General features: G+C 45.6%; 1 protein-coding gene across 3 annotated transcripts in view; it reads right to left on the bottom strand.

Annotated features, from left to right (window-relative positions):
- The window catches only part of golga4 (golgin A4), a 297,304-nt gene that overhangs the window by 233,107 nt on the left and 41,210 nt on the right, over window positions 1-22,987 (bottom strand). For all 3 annotated transcript variants that reach the window (XM_072467359.1, XM_072467360.1, XM_072467361.1), the window contains exons 3-5: window positions 15,781-15,864; window positions 5,247-5,567; window positions 3,774-3,821 (exon numbers count right to left, since the gene is read on the bottom strand). In XM_072467359.1, coding sequence (XP_072323460.1) covers window positions 3,774-3,821; window positions 5,247-5,567; window positions 15,781-15,864 — 453 coding nt within the window. The remainder of the gene's footprint in view (window positions 1-3,773; window positions 3,822-5,246; window positions 5,568-15,780; window positions 15,865-22,987) is intronic.

The raw sequence follows: 22,987 nt of genomic DNA, 5'->3' as shown, positions 1-22,987 counted from the left end.
CTGTTTAACAAAAAAGGGACAATCACGATCTTGGAAACTGAGGAACAAGAATTGGGCTATTTCGCTGCTCGAGTACGCATCACATTCAGTGAGATCATGGCTGACATGCGACCTCAGAGACAGCCACCTAAAGGGAAACTGCCGCTAGAGAACAGCAGAAAAAAGTGGCAGCGTGAGTCAGAGCAAGGAGCACTGAAATGGCAAATCAGCAAAATAAATGAAGGACTAATGTCACAGGATACTAGATAGGTAATTGGAGGAGCTCGAGCCTAGGGTCTCAGAGCTTGAGCAGTAGCTGGCATCGCTGCAGTGCATCTGTAGGTTGAGTTACGTGGAGAGCAAGTTTCTGAATATGGTCAGCACACCACTTAATGATATGCAGGCAGAGAGGGGGAAAAAATGAGCACTAATCAGTCAAGGAGAACCAGTGGGTCGTGTAGTAGTCTGCTGAGTGAATATCACTTCTGAAAATTGGTGAGAGTGATGGTTCCTCTGGAGAGCTTAGCCTGAGCCAACTCCACAGAATTACAGCTGGCTCAGTTGTACATGGAGGGTGACTGGGAAAGCAAAATTCATAGGGGATTCTGTCAACTTGAATCCAGGATGCTATGTTGCCTCCCTGGTGCCGGGGTGAAAGATGCCACTGAGCAGTCGGACTCTGAGCAGATAGGGTGAACAGTTAGCAATTATGGAACATATTAGCACCAACGAGAAAGGGATGACATACTGCTGACAGATTTCCTAGAACTAGCTAAGAAATCAAAAAGTAGAGCTGCAAAGATAGTAATCTCTGGATTACTCCTCATGCCCAGGACAGAAATAGCAAAATAATTTACCTTAATATTGGGCTGAAAAGATTAAACAGGAAGAAGGGACTTACATACCTGGGATATTGGGACCAGTTACGTGGGAGATGAGACAGGTCGACATGTTGTTCCTGAACAGAGCCTGGACCAATGTCCTTGTGGGGGAAGGTTTAAATTAACTTGGCAAGGTGATGGGGACCAGAACGTAACATTAGAGCAAGGTGCACAAAGTATTGGGAGAGGAAGATATCACTGGAATAAGAAGGAGTCAAGTGTTCAGTGGAATCAGAGTAAGAGGGAATGTAAGAAGGCTTACATTGGGTTTATTTTGTACCAACTATAGTAAATTAGGTTTTCAAGCTGCAGGCGCAAATAGTCACATCAGAATCAGCAGAGACCTAGCTCAAAAACGGGCAAGATTAGGTATAAAATATTCTTAGACACAAGGGGCGCGATTCTCCGCTCCCGCGACTAAGTGCCCACGCCGTCGTGAACGCCGTCGAGGTTCACGACGGCGCGAAACGGCCCCGATCTGGACCGATTCAGGGCTCGAAAATGGGTTAGGGTCGGGGCCGCGAGAAACTCGGGGGGCGTGTTGTGAAAGCAGCGTCAACGTGCGGCGGGCATTGGCGCCGCATAAAAGCGGCGCCGCGTAAATGACGTGGCCGCACCGCGTAACTGGCGTCACCAGCGCATGCAGGGGTTGGCCGGCGCCAGACGGCGCAAACCCACGCATGCGTGGTTGCCGTCCTCCCCAAGGCCACCCCGCAAGAAGATGTCGGATGGATCTTGCGGGGCGCGGAGTAATGAGGTCCTCCTTCAGAGAGGCCGCCCGCCGATCGGTGGGCACCGGTGAAAGAACCCCCCTCGCTCCCCCACAGGCCGCCCCCCCAGCGTTCCCGCGCTGGTCACGCCGTCAGCGTTCAGGTGTGAATGGCGCCGCCGGGAATCCGTCGTTTTGTGCAGGCCGCTCGGCCCATCTAGGCCGGAGAATAGCGGGGATAGCGGAGAATCACCATTTTGGGTCTCCCTGGCGATTCTGCGGCCAGCGCCGCGCAGAACACGACGGGGCCCTTCTCGCCGCTTGGGCATCGGACCAGCGTCGCGGGGAAAAATGGCACGCCAGGCGATCCTCCCAACCGGCGGAAGCGGAGAAGTTGTTCAGTAAAGATAGGGATGGAAATACAATAGGGCAGGAGATACAAAAGTCTGAGAACACGCACTAACAGATTCAAAAACAGCTTCTTCCCCGCTGTTACCAGACTCCTGAATGACTCTCTTATGGACGGAACATTTTTTTTTTCTTATGGACTGAACTGATCTCTCCACGCATCTTCTCTATTGTGCAGTACTAAACTCTGTATGCTTCACCCGATATCTATGTCTCTGTATTTACATTGTGCATCTGTCGTATGTCCTATGTTCTTCATGTATGGAACGAACTGTCTCCACTATACGCAGAACAATACTGTCCACTGTACCTCTGTCCACGTGAAAAAAAAAGCAAATCCAGAAAAAAAGTAGTAATATTGATCAAGGAGACCACTACAGTGCTACATTAATACCTTGCATCTGCCATTATGAAGGCAGATGCTGTCAAAATCATAGTGACAGGAGAGGTAGTTGAGACACTGGATAGGCTAAAAATTAATAAAAAGAGGAGGTATCAGAAAGGCTGGCTGAAACTAAAATTGATAAGTCACCATCACCAGATCAGATACACCTGAGGATTCTGAAGAAAGGGTGGAGATTGCAGAGATACTGGCCACAATATTCCAATGCTCTCTGGTGCCAGAGAATTGGAATTTCTCTTGCCAGTGGACAAGAGAATTGTCAATGGTGCACCCCTGATCAAAGATGGATATGCCCATCACCTATAGGCTAATCAGTTTAACCTCAGTGGTGTTTTTGACACGGTGGTAAAATGGCCAACTACCTGAATCTTAGGCCTGACATAGAATTGGACACTTTAAAATCAGAATTGGACAGCTCAAATTAATGCACAGGTCTAATGGTAATGCAAACAGCCAAGGTTGAATACACTGGTCCGAGACAAGCAAGCCAGAACAAGTCTGAACTTGTCCTGTAAACAGATGGGAGATAATCAGCCCCATTCAAATGGATGAATTGTGATGGATTGCACAGATGCTGCCAGACTTTCTGGCACCTTGATTTCCCATCGTTACCTTATATGGGATACGGTTACGTGCAGACATGCAGGATAGCCCCCTGGGGGAGTGCTTGGTGTCCTGCAGGGTTGGAATCAGCAACTCCATTGGATGTTGCGACCCTGGCCAGTGACCTAATTGGCTGAGGGCCCAAGAAGCTTCTGGAAGGGCGCGAAGAGGAGATAAGAAGGGACACCCAGAGACCCTCCCCAACGAAGACTCAACACGGAGACTACGGACCAGACTTGGTGGTGAACAAGAGTTGGACGGAAGAGGAGTGCGAAAACCACCTTTACAAACGAGGGCCCTGAGACAATGGTGACTGAGAAGATTGGACCGCAGCGTCATCAAGTTAATCGGCACAGGTCTTATTAGAATCTTGGGCAGATAATATAGGGGATCATTTGGGAGAGTCTGTGTTTGTCCTTTGTTCATCCCGCAAATAAGGGTACTTGGGTAAAAACGTTTTAGTAATAAATGTCGAAGTGCCTGATAATTTACAAACAACAATACGATAAGCAGAGACAGAATGAACAGTCTCACTTGGACATATGTGAATTAAAGAAAGTCAGCATGGATCTGTTATGGGCAAATTGCATTTACACGGTCTTGTTTAAGTCTTCCCAAAAATGCCGCGAGCAATTAACTCCTTGCTCACTCCCAACTCACAATCATTGGAACCAAACAGAGGTATAAAGAACTTGTACAGCACACTTCTACTCAGAGCTATTTACTCGCAGTCACCAGTTGATGACTGGGTGGTCTATAAGCGGTTATCATGGCTGAAATCTTCATTTACCTGCATTTTTTCTTTGTCTCTTTGCAAAGTCCGATAGGCAGTGACTAACTGAAGGAACAAAAATTCGTTATGCATTTGCTCAAAATTCCATTTTAAATGCATACATTTATAAGTACACGGAATACATATGCTCCAAATAAGTGATTTGCTCCCTCAAAGAATCCAAACCTTTACATATTTTGACAATTCTATAAGAAAATTTGGCCAATTCTGCTACACGGGGACACCAAATACAGGCTGGGTAACCACTTTGCAGAACCCCGTCTGTTCAGTCTTGAAGGATGACCCTGACGTTCATTTTAATTCTCACAAAAATCTAACCTAATTAAAATATGCATTAAAACTATTCCAATACATTAAAATAATCAGTCAGTGAGTCACACCCTGAGTGCATATTCTCATTCATACATCAAAACCCTGTTAAATGTTTTTAAAGAGAAGGACAAACGAGGTTTGGAGCTGATTTATCTTGCATCTGAGGGATGTAGCTTTTTACCTGAACTCAAACAACAGTAATACTGAGAGACATAGGGTGATCACATTGTTCATGAGACAAAGTTAAAATTCTTTGAGAGCTCATTTTGGCAAGATCGATCTGCTTCCAATATCTGGGTTCAATATTTGTACTCTTAAAGAGTCTGTTTTCCGAGATAACAGTACTAGGCGAGACGTTTAAAATGGTTTGCACATACATTCAGCAGTATGGGAGAGTTTTCCGATTGCAGGATCTACTTGAAAGGATTTTAAGGACTTCTGTGGTGGCATATCAAGGAGAGGCTGCTCATTAGGTAGCTCTGACCAGGATCCGCGTCTTTCAGGCATTTTTGCCCGACAAAGTCCACATTGTCTGATTACATCAACCTTAATCACTCGGGGGACTCCCCAACTCCCACCATTTTTTACAACTTTCATGTGGATCTTGCAATTGGATACATTTAGTTCCCAGAGTCGTATCTATGTCTCAATAATGGTTGCCATGTCACATCCTTAAAGTTGAATTTGTGTATGCAGTTCATTCAGCGTGTTGCATGGAGAACGTTTATTTGGGTCACACACACTAGCCTGTCCTTCTGCTCTCATGCTTTATTCTTTCACATGCAGTTGCAGACATAACAGAGCTAAAACAACTGTACTTAGCAATTCATTATGTGAAGTGACAAATAAATGTGCTGTGTTCAGAGACTGGTAACATTGCCACCGTCAATCATAAAAATTATGGGACCAAGCTCCATTTTAAGACTTGGGCGGATACCACAGTTGACCTCAAAGGCCCTTTGGCGCCAAGCCCTTCCGCACTGGCTGGCGCGGCGCCAAACACTCCGGCGCCGGCCTAGCCCCTGAAGGTGCGGAGGATTCCGCACCTTTGGGGCGGCCCGACGCTGGAGTGGTTCACGCCACTCCTCGGCGCCGGAGTGGCCCGCCCTGCCAGTTTGCGGAGAATCCAGCCCATTGAGTTTTTTTAAAAGTTCTTACCTCTGAATACTTCAATCTATAGTTGCTCAAGCTCCGCTCCATTCTGCGGAACTGGTTGGAAGATGGGTCCTTGCTAAGGCTCTCAAAGTTACCTGTAGAATCTTCTGCCTCACTTTCAATGTCTGATGATGGATCAAAGGTGCTACCAGGACTTTGAACATCTGCATCAAGTCGATTGAGGGATTCCCTTGAAGCAGATCGTACAAGTGATTCTTTCGAAGGAGATGGGAAAAGGGTCTCTTTTGAAGAAGCTCGAAATAAAGACTCGATAGATGGAACACGGAGTTGAAGTTTTTGGGCAAAGGATTGCATCTCAGGCTTCTACAACAGAACCAGATAATTTTTATTTATCCAAATGTCACAATCTTTATCAAGCCTCAGAACAAGAGAGATAAAAGGCTTCTTCAATTAATCAAAAGTTAAACTTTTAAGATACTGTACTTCTTTTGATTGGTCATACATTTGCTTATTTGAAGTCCAAATAACCATGCTTCAGCTAAATATCAGTTTTATATCAACAGTGCTTATCTTAAGTAACAGCCTCAGACGTAACTTCAGCTGGAGAACTCCAAGCTAGAATATGGGTTTCACAGTTTTAATAAAATTGAATCTGCTCAAGGCACATTTCCTCATTAGTTTTTAGTCCATTATCAAAAACGTTTCTAATTTTGGACTTCCGGTGGCAGCCATGGTATGAGTGGTCGCACACAGGGCGGCTCCTGTGTGAAGGCAGAGTAAAGAGCTCTTTTTACCCAAAAACGGGAGTAACTTAGAGAGAAAAATGTAGCTGAAGGTCGGAGAAGTCCCCCCCACCCCAGGAGTGTGGCATGGCAGCTGGTTACCAAACCCGGCAGAAGGTGAAAGACCTGGCCAAGGAGTTGGAAGAGATCTGTGGTGCAGCAGCTATTGGAAAAATGGCGGAGGGGGAAGGGTCAGTGCAAGTTGGAAGGCCCCAGGTGGAACAGTTGATGGTCTTCATTAGGGAAGAGTTCCCATCAGCAGAGAAAGGAGATGCAGGAGGATAGATCGAAGGCCATCAAAGGGGCTGTGGTACCCAAGGGGTCGATGGAGAAGGTTGAAAAGTGTCTGGAGGCACATGGGTCGCAGATCTGAGAGATGGAGAGGATGCTGTCGGACCACAACGATCGAATGGTGGCATTGGAGGCGGAAGTGGGGTTCTTAGGAGACTTTTGCAAGTCGCTGAGAACAAAGGTGGAGGAGCAAGAAAACAGATCGAGAAGGCAGAATTTGCGAATAGTCGGCCTGGCTGAAAGAATGGAATGCACGAGTGCCATGGGGTACATCACAAGGATGCTGGCGGAGGGAGTGTTGGACAAGGCCCCAGAGGTGGACAGAGCACACAGGTTGGTCTCTGAGGCAGAAGCCAAAAGCTGGGGAGCCTCCATGGGCGGTGACCGTAAAACTCCACACGTTTGTGGAGAAAGAGGTCCTGCAATGGGCAAAGGAAAAGTGGAACTGCAAATGGGAGAGGACAAGATCCGAATGCACCAGGACATTGGAGCTGAACTGGCAAAATGGCGAGCGAGGTTCAGTAGGGCTAAGGCGGTGCTGTATCGACGGCAGATCAGGTTTGGGGTCCTTTACCCAGCAAAACTATGAGTGACTTATAAGGGCTAGAAATATTATTTTGAGACCCCAGAAGCGGCCAATGACTTTATCAAAGAACACAAACTGGGGGAGAGCTGAACATATTTGGGAGACAGATGTGCTTGTACTCTAGAACAATGGAAGATACGGGTAGAGTGGGGGTTGGAGGGAGTTTGTTTTTCTTTTCCTCCTCGGTGGAGGGTATTTCCTTTTTCTGTTGGGTCAACAATGGGTAGCAAGGGTGAAAAGTATGTAAGGGGGCTGCCGTTCCCCCTCCTGCTACCTGTGGCTGTGCTTTTCTTTTAGTTTGTCTTTGGGGGAGGTGACCTGTGTCTGAGATGTACTTTGTTTGCGTGGGAGAGGGTGACGTTTGCGGGGAGCCTTCTGCATAGAACAAAAAGGTGAGGGTGGGGGAGGAGTGGGGTGGGTCAGTAGGAGGAGCCTTTGGAGTTGCCACGCTGGTAGATAATGCTGGTGAACGGAAGTGAGGTGGGGGAGATGACCGAGGGGGAAGGGGGTCGATGTGGCAGGGTTGGCGGAGAAGTGTGGTCACGGGCGGAGAAGGGGGCCATCTTGGATGGGCCAGGTACAGGGTGAAATCAGAGAGGGTAGAACCGAAAAGGGAGGATGGTGGACGGTACAGGGGAATGGAGGTGCAAGCCCCTGATAAGATTTATAACATGGAATGTGCAAGGGCTCAATGGACCAGTGAAAAGATCTCGGGTTTTTGCGCACCTCAGGAGTTGAAAGGCAGAGATGGTCTTTCTGCGGAAGACTCATCTCCGGTGAAGGACCAGGTTAGGCTGAGAAAGGGATGGGTGGGTGAACGAAACCAGCCATCTCTGATAGGTAAAAGGATTATTGAATTAGCCATTTTGATGTAAATACAATGTCAAAATTCAATTTTACAATGAATTCCATCATAAGACTGCAAACACAACCTCAGATTACAAAGCGTACAGCTTGCAATAATAAAAGCATGGATTTGAAACATTTGAAACGTTTGCAGCCTCACTAGAAGCAAATGAAACAATTCAATAAAGGTCAAAAAGTGCACCATAAGTTAACATGAATCTACCATTGTTCAAAATGTGAATAAGTATAGCAGTCAGCAGAAACCAGATCTGATAAAAAGTGTAAGTCACATTCCAAAACACAGCAAACACCCAAAGATGCAACATATTCACATCTATGTTGCACATTGATGATTGACAAATAACCATCCAATCAAATGCATTTGAGACTCATCCAAGCCAATCAACACATTACAGGGGTAGGAACTGATGGGAGTCAGACTGATAACATTTTCCTTAAAGATAGAGGTCCGGGCAGCCATTTTCATTCCGGGATCACTCTATATTACTTATCTAACTACTCGCTATCCTTATTTCGTATTTTCATATTTCTATTCTAACTCTTAAGTCCGCGCAAGCTGTTTGCTTTGAGCAAGAAACCATTAATATATTTTTAAAGTTCAATTTGTTTGTAAGCCACTAAGTTTAATTATATCTCTTAATGTCTTCTGCTGGCAGGGGCTTTACTGAGAACATTTGATTTGTAACCACAAGAAGATTTAAAACTCTCAATTATAATCAATAGGCACAATAAATATTTAATTTCACACCCGAGACGTGCTGCTTAAATTTCTACTGAGTTAAAGTGTATACGAGACGACACTGCACCGCACGATAGATTTCAACAGTGGGTCAGGTATTCCACTCATGGGTTTGACCCAAAGTCGCAGGGGGTGATGAGCAAGAAAACAGGGTTTGGGAGTACAAAGGAAGTGAGGGATCCGGGTGGGAGATATGTGATGGTGAGCGGAATATTAGAGAGGTATTGGTGAATGTATATGCACCAAATTGGGATGATGTAGGTTTTATGAGGGGGCTGTTGGCAGCGATCCCAGACTTGGCCATGCACTAGATGATCATGGGAAGGAATTTTAATTGTGTTCTAGAGCAGAGGGTAAATGGGTCAAGCCCCAGGTCAATGGGTAGGATACGAATGGCAAAGGAGCTGAGCTGGGAAGATTCATAGAAAATATGGGTATGGTGGACTCGTGGGGCTTTAAGAACCCAGGAGGAAGGGAGTACTCCTTTTTCTCACACATTTACAGGATGTATTCAAGAATCAACTTTTTTTTTGGTGAACCGGGAGGTGTTTGTGGGGGCAGAGGGGGCAGAGTACGCGAGGATAGTAATTTCGCACCATGCGCCCCACCAGCTGGAGATTTGGCTTAGATCGGGACGGGAGCAGAGGTCGGGGTGGAGGCTCGATTTGGGTTGTTGGCAGAGAGATGGTTTTGTGATAAGATGCGGTCGGTGATTAAAGACTATATAGAGTTGGACCAGAACAGGGAAGTGTCGGCGGCCACATTTTGGGAGGCACTGAAGGCAGTGGTCCGAGGGGAGGTTATCTCGTTCAAGGGACATGAGGCTAGGGAAAGGAGGGAGGAGTATGAGCGTTTAATGAACGAGATAGTCGGAGTTTTCAAGGCGTCCACCACGGAGGGGTTGGCGAGAAGAAAAGGTTGCAGGGACAATTTGATAGGTTGTCGACGGGGAGGGTGGTGGGGCAGCTGTGCAGGGCAAGGGGGGTGCATTACAGGTAGAAGGCAAATCAAATGTTAGCACGCCAACTATGGAGGCAGGCTGCGTCCAGGAAAATATTGAGGTGACGGAGCCGGGGAGAATAAATGAGACATTTAGGGAATACTATAAGGAGTTGTACAGCGCGGACTGGTGAGGCTTTGGAGAAGGGGAAGCTGCCGGAGACGATGATGCAGCAATTATCACATTGATACCAAAGAAGGGGAAGAACCCGTTGGAATGTGTGTCGTACAGGCCCATATCGCTGTTAAATACAGATGTGAAAGTCCTGGCTATGTTGGTGGCGGGAAGGTTGTGTCCCGGGGGTGGTCGCAGAGGGTCAGTCAGGCTTCGTAAAAGGCAGTAGCAATGGTTAGCACTATTGTTTCACAGTGCAAGGGTCCCAGGTTCAATTCCCAGGTTGGGTCACTGGCTGTGCGAAGTCTGCACGTTCTCCCCCTGTCTGCGTGGGTTTCCTCCGGGTGCTCCGGTTTCCTCCCACAGTCCTCGAAAGCTGTTAGGTGAATTGGACATTCTGAATTCTCCCTCAGTGTACCTGAACAGGCATCGGAGTATCCGACTACGGGATTCTCACAGTAACTTTATTGCAGTGTTAATGTGAGCCTACTTGTGACAATAATAAAGATTATTATTATTAGTAACACCAGGAGAATTTTAAAAATGATCATGACTCCATCGAGAGGTCGGGTATCGGAGGTAGTGGTGTCCATGGAGGCGAAGAAGGCATTTGACCGGGTGGAATGGTGGTACCTATTGGAGGTCCTGGGGAGGTTCAGGTTTGGGCTGTTATCTGGCGAATGTACGGATCAACGATACAGGTTCATGAAACTTTGAACTGCACAGGGGAACAAGGCAGGGGTGCCCGCTGTCGCCGCTGCTGTTTGCGCTAGCTTTGGAGCCTCTGGAAGTGGCTCTTAGGGGGTCAGCAGAGTGGCAAGGGATTATGAGGGGGGAGTAGGGAGCATCGGGTGTCGCTATATGCGGATGACGTGTCAACGTACGTGTCGGACCCACGAGAGAGCATGGGGACGATCATGGGCCTGTTGGGAAAGTTCAGGGCATTCTCGGGATATAAATTAAACGTAGGCAAAAGTGAAGTGTTCCTGGTGAGCGAGCTGGGTCAGCGAGCCAGCCTGGGGGTTTGCCATTCAAGGTAGCCAGAGACAGGTTTAAATATCTGGGGATTCAGATAGCGAGAGAGTGGCCGATGCTGCATCAGTGGAATCTAACAAAGATGGTGGAGGAGGTCAGGGACAATTTAAACAGGTGGGACACGCTGCATCTGACTCTAGCAGGGAGGGTCTAAGTCATGAAGCTGAACGTTTTGCCGAGGTTTCTATTCGTATTCCAGGCGCTTTTGATTTTTGGACCAAAGGCCTTTTTCCGGAAACTGGACAGGATTATTTCAGACTTCGTGTGGGCAGGGAAGGTACCAAGGGTTAAGAGGACCCTGTTACAGAGACAGAGGGGGTCAAAAACCTATCTATCTCTGTCATAAGATCAAAAGACATAGGAGCAGAATTAGGTGGCAAATGTGGAGGAGGGTGATGGGAAGGAGAAGGTCAGAATGGGTCAGGATGGAGGAAGGATCCTGTAGGGGATCCAGCTTGAAGGCTATGGTGACTGCAGCATTGCCACTGGCGCCAAGGAAATACACTGAGAGCCCAGTGGTACAGTCCACAGTAAAGGTCTGGAACCAGCTAAGAAGGCATTTCAGGACAGAGGGGGTGTTGGTTTTGATGATGCTGTGCGAAAACTACGGTTTCGAGTCAGGGGAGTCAGACGGCATGTGTAGGAAGTGGAGAGGTGGGCTGGTCAGGGTAAAGGATCTGTACTTGGAAAAGAGGTTTGTCAATATGGAGGAACTGAAGGAGAGGGCAGAGCTCCCGAGAGGAAGTGAGTTTAGATACATGCAGGTAAGGGACTTTGCACGGAAGGTTTGGGAGGAGTTCCCCAGGTTACTGAGGTATGCCCTGCTGGAGCGATTGTTGCTTCCGGAAGGAGAGGCCAGGATAGGAAACATATGTAGGTGGCTGGGAGAGCAGGGCTGGTGAAGATTAAGGAGAAGTGAGAGGGGGAGCTGGGAAGGGAGAGAGAAACTGGGGAGTGTGGAGTGATGAGCTACAAAGGGTAAACGCAACTTCCTTGTGCGCAAGGATGAGCCTGATACATTGCAAGGTGGTACATAGGGTACATATGACTCGGGCATGAATGAGTGGGTTCTTCCAGGGAGTGGAGGGGAGTGCGAGAAGTGCGGGCAGCGGCCAGCAAGCCATGCATATTTGGACACCGGCCTCCAGTGATACAAACAGCCTTCCCACCACCCTCCATCTCCTATCACTGAGCCAATTTTGGATCCAACTTGCCACGTTACCCTGGCTCCAACATGCTTTTACCTTCTTTATCAGTACCCAATGTGGGACCTTGTCAATGAGTTGCTGAAATCCATATAAACTACAATAACTGCATGACCTTAATCTACACACCTGGTCACCTCCTCAAAATTCAACAAAACATGTTAGGCATGACCTCCCTCTGTCAGCCATGCTGACTGTCCCTGATCAAACCTGGCCTCTCCAAGTGGAGTTTGATTCTGTCCTTCAGAAATTTCTCCAATAGTTTTGCTACCACTGATGCGAGACTCACTGGTCTGTAATTCTCTGGCTTATCTCAACCACCCTTTTTGAAAAGTGGAACCACATTAGCCATCCTCCAGCCCCCTGCTACCTCCCCTGTGGCCAGAGAGGAATTAGAAATTTAAGTCAGTGCCCCTATAATTTCCTCCCTTGCCCCCCACAGCAGCCTGGTATATAACTCATCTGGACCTGTAGATTTGTCCACTTTAAAGCCTGCCAAAACTCTAGTACCTCCTCGCTCCATATGTCAAACTGCTCAAGAACCTCACAGTCCCTTTGTCTGAATTCTGCAACCACATTCTCCTTCTCCAAATTGAAGACAGATGGGAAGTACTCGTTTAACGCCCTAACAATGTCATCTGGCTTATCGCACAGGTTCCCACTTGGTCCCTAATGGTTCCTTCTCTTTCCTCCTTGATAGATCTTGGGATTTTCCCTAATCTTAACTACCAGTTCTTTTTCATGCCCCCTCTTTGCTTTCCTAGTTGCTTTTTGAGTTCCTCCCTGCACTTTCAATACTTCACGAGGGCCTCTGTAGATTTGCTCCCTTTGTACGTCTTAAAGCCTCTCTTTTCCTTCATATCAAGTCCTGAATATTCCTCGACATGCAGGGTTCTCTGGACGTTTTGCTCCTACATTTCACTCTAAAGGGAACATTTTGGGCCTGTACTCTCACCAATTCCATTTTGAACACCCTCCAATGTTCTGCTGTAGATTTACCAAGAAGTAGCTGTCCCCAGTCTACTTTAGCCAGTTCCTGCCTTATTTTAATAAAATCAGTCTTCCCCCAAACTAAAACCGTTTTTTGCAGACCATTTTTCCCTTTCCATGACGAATTTAAAATGTACAATGTTGTGGTCGCTATCACTAAAATGTTCCCCCGCTGCTACCTCAGACACCTGTCCAACTTCGATCCCCAGAACTAGGTCCAGCCCTGCACCATCCCTTGTTGGACCTTCGACATACTGATTAAAAAGCTCTCTTGAATACATTTCAAGAAATCTGCACATCTAAACCCTTTACAATGTAACTATCCCAATTAAAGTTGGGGAAATTGAAATCCCCTGCCTAATATAATTACTCTATTATGGTTTTTGCACATCTCAGTGAATTGTCTACATATCTGCTCTTCTATTGCCCGCTAACTATTTGATGGTCTATAATACACTCAGCAGTATTACTGCCCCCTTTTTATTCCTAAACTCCACCCACAAAGCCTCATTGGAAAATATCGTTCCTCCTCACTCCAGCAACTGACTCCTTAATAATAATGCAACATCACCATCTCTTTTACACCTTGCCCTGTCCTGCCTGAAGGTCCTAAACCCTGGAATGTTGAGCTGCAGCCCTGCCCCTCCCTGAACCACATCACTGTGATGGCAACAACATCACAACTCCACATGCAAATACACAGTGTTAACTCATCTGTCTTACCTATGATAACCCTAAGATTAAAGGCCATCCAGCCTTGCCATACTCCCTTGGAACGCAACATGCTGCATCCTTATTGTATTAACACTCTGTGTTCACTTCCCCTGCCTAATTAGTTTAAATCCTTCCCAACAGCAAGAGCAAACCCACGTGCAAGGATGTTCGTCCCATTCTGGTTCATGTAGAGACCATCCCCAGAAACGATCCCAGTGATCCAAGAATCCAAACCTCCCTCCTGCACCAACTCTTGAGCTATGCATTCATCCGTCTTATTCTCCTATTTCTGTACTTGCTAGCTTGTGGCACTAGGAGTCATCCAGAGATTACAACCTTTGAGGTGCTGCTCTTTAGTCTATTGCCTAGCTCCCTAAATTATTGACGCAAGGCCTCATCCCTCATTCTACTGAAAGTATTGGTACCAGTGTGTACCACGACCTCGGTCTTATCACCCTCCCTCCTTCAGGATGCCCTGCAGCTGCTCAGTGACATCCCTGACCCTGGCACCAGGAAGGTGGCATGCCATCCTGGAGTCACATCTGCGGCCGAGAAACATTTGGTCCCCTAATTAATGAATTCCACTATCACTCCTGCATTCTTCTTCCTGTCCTCCTGTACAGTCAAGCCACTCGGTCTGCACTCCCTGGAGGAATCAGTGCCTTCATCAGCTTCCAAAATGGAAAATCAAAGTGTGTGCAGGACCCCAGGGGATTCCTGCATTACCTGCTTGTTTCCTTTGACTTTCTGGTGGTCACACATTCTCTTTTTACCTCTCGCTCCTTGAGCTGTGGTATGGCCACCTCTGTAAATGTACTATCCACTTACCTCGCAATCTCACGGATGTATTGAAATGTCTCCCACCACTTCCACTCAAACACCGAAACGCGGATTTCAATTTCTGCATTCAGGAGCACTTTCTGCACCCATGGTAATCTAGGTAACGAGTAAAGTCCATGACTTTGCACCTATGACAGGTCACATTCCACTCGGCTGACCTCACCTGCCATGACTTAAACTCGGGTTAACTGAGCTCTATGTGCTAATTTGGCTAATTACTTAATCTCAAAGATATGCCCTTTAATTTCAGCCTCCTTTTCGGAATCTCTGACATTTCTCTTATCCCTGGTGCTTTTCAATTAATCGCTTAACAATCTTCCAGTTTTTTGGGTCTTGGTCTGCAACTACCTCTTCTGACCTGTGAATGTAGTTATGAAAACAAGACAGCAGAAAAGAAAAGAAATAGAAAACCACCCTCTCTCACTTCACCGAACTCCCACACTTAACGAACTACCAACTCCATTCAATGCTCACTCCACTCTGTGCTAGATGCAGAGACCTTCTGATTTAAATTCTGCCTCAGCTGTTTCAGGAACCGGTTTAAACCAGATTACCTGATATCCCCAGTGATCTATTCATGCTACAGCAGTACCACCCACTAGGAGAGACTGCTTTTCCCTCTCCGCAGCCCTAAAGATACTTAACTATCTAACCTTTCGAATTTAAACCTTACTAAAGAGTGGATGTTATCAAAGAACTAGCAGCAATTAGCACTAAAATCCAAGGCAAAAGATTAACCCTTAAACTTCCACACTTAAAGCACTACAACTCCATTCACTGCACTCTGTTCTGGTCTCATCCTTGTAAATCCTTTTCCACGTTCCCCAGTGCTTCATGTCAGTTTTGCAATTTGGAGCCTAAGTAAGGTAATTTGGACATTCTGAATTTTCCCTCTGTGTACCCGAATAGGCGCCGGAATGTGGCGACTAGGGGCTTTTCACAGTAACTTCATTGCAGTGTTAATGTAAACCTACTTGTGACAATAAAGATTATTATAAAAACCTTGTGCAGTACTCGAACCAAGAGGTTCCATATAACCTTTACATAACTTCTCTACTTTTGAATTTGGTTACACTCAATTTGAACCTCAGTACATTATTTGCAGCTATCTAAGCGTACATTGCCACTTCTATAATTTGAGAACATGAACCCGGAGATTCATTTGCTCCTCGACTCTATTTAGAAGTTTATTTTGTGCCACATTGGCTGTCAAAGTATAGAATAACCTTATACATCACGGAAGTAAATATTCCTGTGGGGACCTTTGCCTTTGTGAATGCCAATTTAGTATTTTAGCTTGAGGAATACAATGCGGACTTAGCACGCCTCAGTACAATTCTGGAAATCATTGTCATTATAGACTGTTCATTAGTCTAATTAGCAGATAAAAACATTAATTACTAAAAGTCTCACCTGAGCAGTAACTGAATTGTCATCATTGAAGTTCTCTGTTAACCTCGGAGAAGACAAGTTTTCTGTTGATGTCTTAAATACATTCTGGAAACAAAATTCAATCAAACAAGAAAACAGTCAAGAATAGTTCTCTTTGACACACTGCTTTGAGAAAAATATTCTTGTAATCATCGTCTGTCTTTCAGTTGGGCATAATGCAGTTCAAAGTCATATTTATCATGGTACTAATTAAAGTGCTCTTAAAATCTATTAGGTGATCAACATTTTATATGGGATACATTTTTTTTCTTGACATGCAGAGTCCTCTTGGAGTGCAATTGCAGACCCATGAGAAGTTCTGAGGTTGAATTAAATCATTCATCTTGAAATTTTTGCAAATATTCTCAGCCAATTCAAACTCTGAGCCTATTTAATGCCCAGCAATTCTTAATACAATACAGAATGCTCCACTGCACAAAAACGTTTCATACAAAACAGGTTAAAATGAGCAGCAGTTTTAGATATGGGTAGGGTAGAAGATTAGTTCAATAGTTCTTTTCTTTTGTTAGATGTGACAGTTAATTACAGGACACAAGTAAAGCAAAGGAATAGGACTATAACACTCGCAAAAACACATATGTAATTAACAGTTTTGAACCATTCATGTGGACAACATAATTACAAAATTAAAACTCTATAATTGCCAGATTGTTAGCCTGTTCAGTAGTTAAGGCGCATGAATATGATCCAGTACCTTATGGTAAAATCGCACTTGCAGAATGATGCACAGGACCATTGTGCAACTTTTTCTAAAACCGAAGGACAATTTTAGAAAATACTATACACCTTGTCGGAAGGCACCAAACTAAATATATCACGCAAGCCTTGTGCTTCCATGATGAAAGCAGTTTATTTGGAGCTGCATATTCTGTGTATTTAAACATATGTAAAAATTTAGAAGTGTTAAAAGATGGCTCTTACTCTGATCATTCTTCAGGTATAAAAAAAAAGTACACAATGTCAAAACGTATTGATTAGATAATCAATTATAAAACCACTTTAGTTCACAAATAACTTGGTACAAAAGGTATGGGAACTGTAATATAGTGGTTATGTTACTGAACTAGTAATCGAGAGACATTAATTCAAATTCCATCAAAACCTACAAACATTTAAATTCAGTTAAATAAATATGGAATAAAACAGCCTGTCCAATTAATAATGGTGGCCACAAAACTGCCAGATTTTCTTACAAAGTTATCTGCTTCACTAATAACCTTTTGGGGAAGAGGTCTGCTATTCTTATCCTATCTGAGCTGCATGGCTCTTGGGTAATATCCTGACAAACCTCCACTGTACCCTTTACATTTTTGTGGTGTGGTGCCCAGAGCTGTCCATAATGCTCCACTGATGCCTAACTCGAGAATAAGAATTTATGATCTCTTTATTTACATTGTGTATCTTATCTTTGCTCTATGTATTTTCTTTCCATGTACGGAATGATCGGTCTGAACTGTACACAAAACAATACTTTTCACTGTATCTCGGTACACGTGACAATAAACAAATCCAATCCAATGATTTTATACAGTATTTCTCTATCTATAAACTCAAGTAAGCCAATTTTGTTTAACCACTTGATCAACTTGTTCTGCAATCTTTGAGGTATGGATACCGAGTGCTCATCTACACACCATCTATAGTTTACCATCTTTCTCCGTCAATTCATCCAAAGTGCATCACTTCACACTTCTCATCAGTGAGTTCCAACTGCCAGCATGTCCATATCCTCAAGTTTCCAACTACCCTCATCAGGAGGACACAAAGAGGCTGCAAAGAGATATAGATCTGTTGAGTGAATGGACAAGGTGGCAGATGGAGTATCATATGAGGAAGCAGAATAATAAGAATATAAAAACAGAATATTTTTCAGAAGGCATGACATTTTTAAATATTAATGTTCACAAAGACTTCCAGGTACTCGTACAAGGAACATAAAGTTAGCAATCAGATACGGTAAGCAATTAGGAAGGCAAATAGCCTGTTAGCCTTGATTTAGCCATGGAGATTGGAGGATACGAATAAAGAAGCCTTGCTGCAATTATGTAGGGCTTTGGGGAGATCACATCTGGAGTATTGTCCACTGTTTTGTGTTCCATAATAAGGATATTCTTGGAGGCAGTACAGCAAAGGTTCATTAGGTTGGTCCATCGGACGAAAGGGGTGTGCTTAGATAAGAGACTAAGAAATCTGGCCTATACTTTCTACAGTTCAGAAGAATGAGAGGCGACCTCAGTGAAACATGAAAGATTTTGATGGGGCTGGACAGGCTCGACATTGAGGTTGTTCCCTATGGCTGGAAATCCACAACACAGGACACAGGCATGAGATAAAGGCAGGTCATCAAGCACTGACAAAGGAGAAATTTCTTCACTCAAAGGTTTGAAAAACACTGGGATTGTCTTCTCCGGGGGATTGCGGATGCTCCATTGCTTAGTTTTGATCTCTCAAATAATCCAGGGACACGGGAGAAAGCAGGGAAGTGGAGTTGGGGGCAGATGATCAGCCATGATTGTGGAATTGCAGAGCAGGCTTGAGTGGTCGAATTGTCCATTCCTGCTCCTTTTCTCACATTGTCATGTTCTTATCATTTTGCCAAGTTTTGTCTTTTCTGCAAACCCATGTGTAGACTTTTTATAAAAACTGACAAAGGAATAGGCTCAAAGACCCTTTGGGAAGACGACTGCAAACCACCTGCCCGTCAAAATAAAAATCCACTCACCACCACCTTTTACTTCCTGTTACTAAGTCAATTATCTATTCTGGTACTTTTCCTTAATTCCATGGGCTTCTTGCCAAGCCTGCTGTCGAATGATGCTTTGTCCAATGCCTCCTGAAGTACATGTATACATACTGCATTATCTTCATCCATCTTCTTTGCGGCCTCAAAGACTTCAATCATGTTTCTCAAACATTATTTACCTTTAATAAATCCATGCTGGCTCTCCTTGCTCTGCACATGCCTTTTCAAACGAAAGTTCATTTTCCCTGATCACGGGTCTCCAATAACTTGCACACCACTGATAGGATCACAGGCCTATAGTTTCCCACTTTATCCTTCTTCCTCTCTCCACCAGTCGCACAATCCTGTGGCACTACTCCTGTATCCAGTGGGGACTGAAAGATTGCGATGAATGGTTCTGCTATTTCTACCGTTATGTCTTCAGCAATCCAGAATGCATTCCTCTAGGACCAGATTACCAATCAGATTAGCAGTCCATTTTCAAATCAGTATCGTTTGTTTAAACAAGAATGGGAACACAAATCTGTGAAACTTAAAACATACCAATTCCCATGGTTCAAAGGATCTTATGTCATAAAACCTAAAAACAGCTGACACCCAGGACATGCAAAATGCCACAGTAGTCAGAGTTTAAGCGATCATGTAATGTTCTGTGTCTTCTAGCAGTGGTGTGGCTTCTTTCATTCCACAGCAGGTCTAAGGTTGGCTTTAAGGCGACATTTGTGCTGCATCTTAAGCAGTCACCAAGACACGGGGGATCATATCTTTGCAGCATCACCATAGCAATCTGGCTGCATTTGATCCAAAAAGTGTCAACTTTCCCAGTACGAAAATTGGTACTTTTGCACAGTTGTCGAACAGAACAATCACATATTTCAAAGGTGAAGGAGTAGCTACAAGGTTCCTTTAAATACCTCACAGAAATTCTGCATTGATATACAATTCACCAATGTTTTCACTCATCATGATTTTAATATTGCATGATATATTCCTAACTATACCAAATAGTTTTGCAAAACAAAACTGATATGATGATTGAATTCATCAACATAATCTTGGCAAAATCAGAAATGTACATGTTCAATCTCCACTTCTGGACTCGAGTATAGAATCTGGACTGATCAATACAGCTCTGTGGAAGATCTACGGCACTGTCTTAATGGACAATAAGGGCTCTCTTAATATTATACCCAATATTTCACTCTCAGCCAACATCAACAACTGATTAGATAGTGGTTCAGCTCACTGGCTTTCTGCGAACAACTCAAAACAGTAATACTTCAAAAGTAATTCATTGATCGGGTAGTGGTTTAGGTGTCCTGAGTTTACACAGTAAGGCTATGTATCACTGTAGTTTCATTTCTTCTTGAAGTTGGAACAATTTAGTTTGCAGAGTAGCAATAGTGACAGTGGCTTTCATGGAATACATTTTGGGGTTTTTTGAATCATAATTCTACTTTCAAAAATAATATGGATAGTAAGATAGCCTCCTGAAACATGAAAGCAACACCCCTGGCAATTTCAATGTATTTCTTCATTCATTATTCAGAGTAAAATACTCTGGCCAGCAGAGGGCAAATCGCTCATAATACAGCTAAATGAATACAATCATGTCATAGCACCCTGACAGTGCAAATGGAGGCCATTTGGCCCACCGAGTCTGCATGGATCCTTGGAAAGAGCACCCCACCCTATCCCCATAACCCTGCCTAATCTTTGCACTAAGAGGCAATTTAGCATGACCAATCTCGCTCCTCAACGTGGATGCGAAGGTGTTGGCTACCAGAATTGAGGACTGTGTTCCGGGGGTGATCCACAAGGACCAGACGGGTTTCGTGAAGGGAAGGCAGCTAAACACCAATGTGCGGTGGCTCCTAAATGTAATCATGATGCCTGCAGTGGAGGGGAAAGCAGAGACAGTGGCGGCCATGGATGCGGAGAAGGCCTTCAATAGGGTGGAGTGTGGGTACCGATAGGAAGTGTTGAGGAGGTTCGGGGAGGGGTTCGTTAGTTGGGTTAGGTTACTGTACGAGGCCCCGGTGGCGAGTGTGGCCACAAATCGGAGGAGGTCGGAATACTTTTGGCTGTACCGGGGGACGAGGCAGGGGTGCCCCCTATCCCCCCTGCTATTTGCGTTGGCAATTAAACCTGTGGCGATGGTTTTGAGGGTGTCCAGGAACTGGCGGGGGCTGGTGCGGGGGGGGAGGAACACCGGGTATAGTTGTATGCAGGCGACCTGTTACTGTATGTGGCGGACTGCGGTGGGGGGGATGCTGGAGGTGATGCGGATCCTCAGGGAGTTTGGAGATTTTTCCAGGTATAAGCACAACACGGGGAAGAGTGAGTTATTCGTGATACACCCAGGGGACCAGGGAAGGGGGATAGACGAGCTTCCACTGAAGAGGGCGGAAAGGAGTTTCCGGTACCTAGGGATCCAGGTGGCCAGGAGCTGGGGGGCCCTACACAAGCTCAACTTGATGAGGCTGGTGGAGCAGATGGAGAAGGAGTTTAAAAGGTGGGATTTGCTGCCGCTCTCCCAGGCGGGTAGGGTACAGTCGGTGAAGATGACGGTGCTCCCGAGGTTCCTTTTTATATTTCAGTGCCTCCCTATCCTGATCACTAAGGTCTTTTTTAAGCGTGTCAGCAGGAGCATAATGGGGTTTGTATGGGCGAAAAAGACCCCGAGGGTGAGAAGGGTGTTTCTGGAACGGAGCAGGGACATAGGAGGGCTAGCGTTGCCGCGTCTGTGTGGGGACTACTGGGCTGCCAATGTGGCGATGATACTCAAGTGGGTAATGGAGGGGGAGAGGGTGGCGTGGAAGAGGCTGGAGATGGCGTTCTGTGTGGGCACGAGCCTGAGAACGCTGGTGACGGCACCCCTGCCGCTCCCGCCGACAAGGTACACCACGAGTCCAGTGGTGGCGGCGACCCTCAAAATTTGGGGGCAGTGGAGATGCCACAGGGGGGAGGCAGAGGCTTCGGTGTGGTCCCCGATCCGAGAGAACCATCGGTTTGTCCCGGGGAGACTGGATGGGTGTTCCTGAGCTGGCACAGAGCAGGTATTAGAAGGATGGGTCACGTGTTTATAGATGGACGTTTGAGAGCCTTGGGGCGTTGGGAGGAAAAATGTGGGCTCCCCCTGGAAATGCCTTCAGGTACATGCAGGTAAGGACATTTGTAGGACGGTAGGTGAGGGAATTTCCGCTGCTGCCAGCATTTAGGATCCAGGATAGGGTGCTCTCGGGGGTGTGGGTTGGAGAAGGCAAGGTCTCGGCGATCTACCAGGAGATGCAGGAGGAGGAGGAGGCCTCGGTGGGGGAGCTGAAAGATAAATGGGAGGAGGAACTGGGGGAGGAGATAGACAAGGGTACGTGGACGTACGCCCTGGGTAGGGTAAATTCTTCCTCCTCTTGCGCCAGGCTTAGCCTGATACAATTTAAGGTTCTGCACAGGGCACACATGACTGGGGCAAGGCTGAATCATTTTTTTGGAGTGGAGGACAGGTGTGTGAGGTGTTCGGGGAGCAGAGCAAATCATGCCCACATGTTCTGGGCGTGCCCAGCGCTGGATGGGTTCTGGAGGGGCGTTGCGAGGACGGTGTCTAAGGTGGTATACACCCGGGTTAAGCCGAGTTGGGGCCTCGCACTATTTGGGGTATCGGACGAGCCGGGATTGCAGGAGGCAAAAGAGGCCGGTATTCTGGCCTTTGCGTCCCTGGTAGCCCGGCGGAGGATTCTGCTACAGTGGAAGGATGCGAGGCCCCCAAGCGTGGAAGCCTGGATCAGCGACATAGCAGGGTTCATTAAATTGGAGAAGGTAAAATTTGCCTTAAGAGGATCTGTGCAAGGGTTCTTCAGGCGGTGGCAATCGTTTCTAGACTTTCTAGTGGAGCGTTAGGAGGTGGTCAGCAGCTGCAGCAACCCAGGGGTGGGGGGTAGGTAATTTGTGTTTACTACTGTGTTTATTATCGTTTAATGGGGGGGCTGGGGGGAATACGTGACATAGCTAGAAGATTTTTATTTATGTGTTCTTTGTTTTTTCTTAGTTCTGTAAGGGGGGGTTGTTGAAAATATGTAAAAATTTGAATAAAAATTTTTTTTTTTTTAAAAAGAAGTGTTTCTTCTGTCTTCTGGATGTTGCTTGGGAAGTTATTAAGGATTACTTAGTGTTGTATTCTTTGGGAGTTGTATTTGCATTGATGGTTGCTAAGATGTTCACTGTATGTTTTAAAAAGGTTAACTTGAGTTCATAGAATAAACATTGTTTTGTTTTGAAAAAATACTTTTCCATTTCTGTTGTACCACACCTGTAGAGTGGGCTGTGTGCTCCCCATACCACAATCTATTAAAAGTTGTGGGTCAGGTGAACTCCATGATACACTTTGGGGTTCTCTAAACCCTGGCCCATAACAAATTGGGGGCTCAT

This window comes from Scyliorhinus torazame, chromosome 11 (genome assembly GCF_047496885.1).
Source record: "Scyliorhinus torazame isolate Kashiwa2021f chromosome 11, sScyTor2.1, whole genome shotgun sequence".
NCBI lineage: Eukaryota > Metazoa > Chordata > Chondrichthyes > Carcharhiniformes > Scyliorhinidae > Scyliorhinus > Scyliorhinus torazame.
Note: the sequence above shows the minus strand (reverse complement) of the source record. Positions and strands in the feature narration are given on the sequence as shown.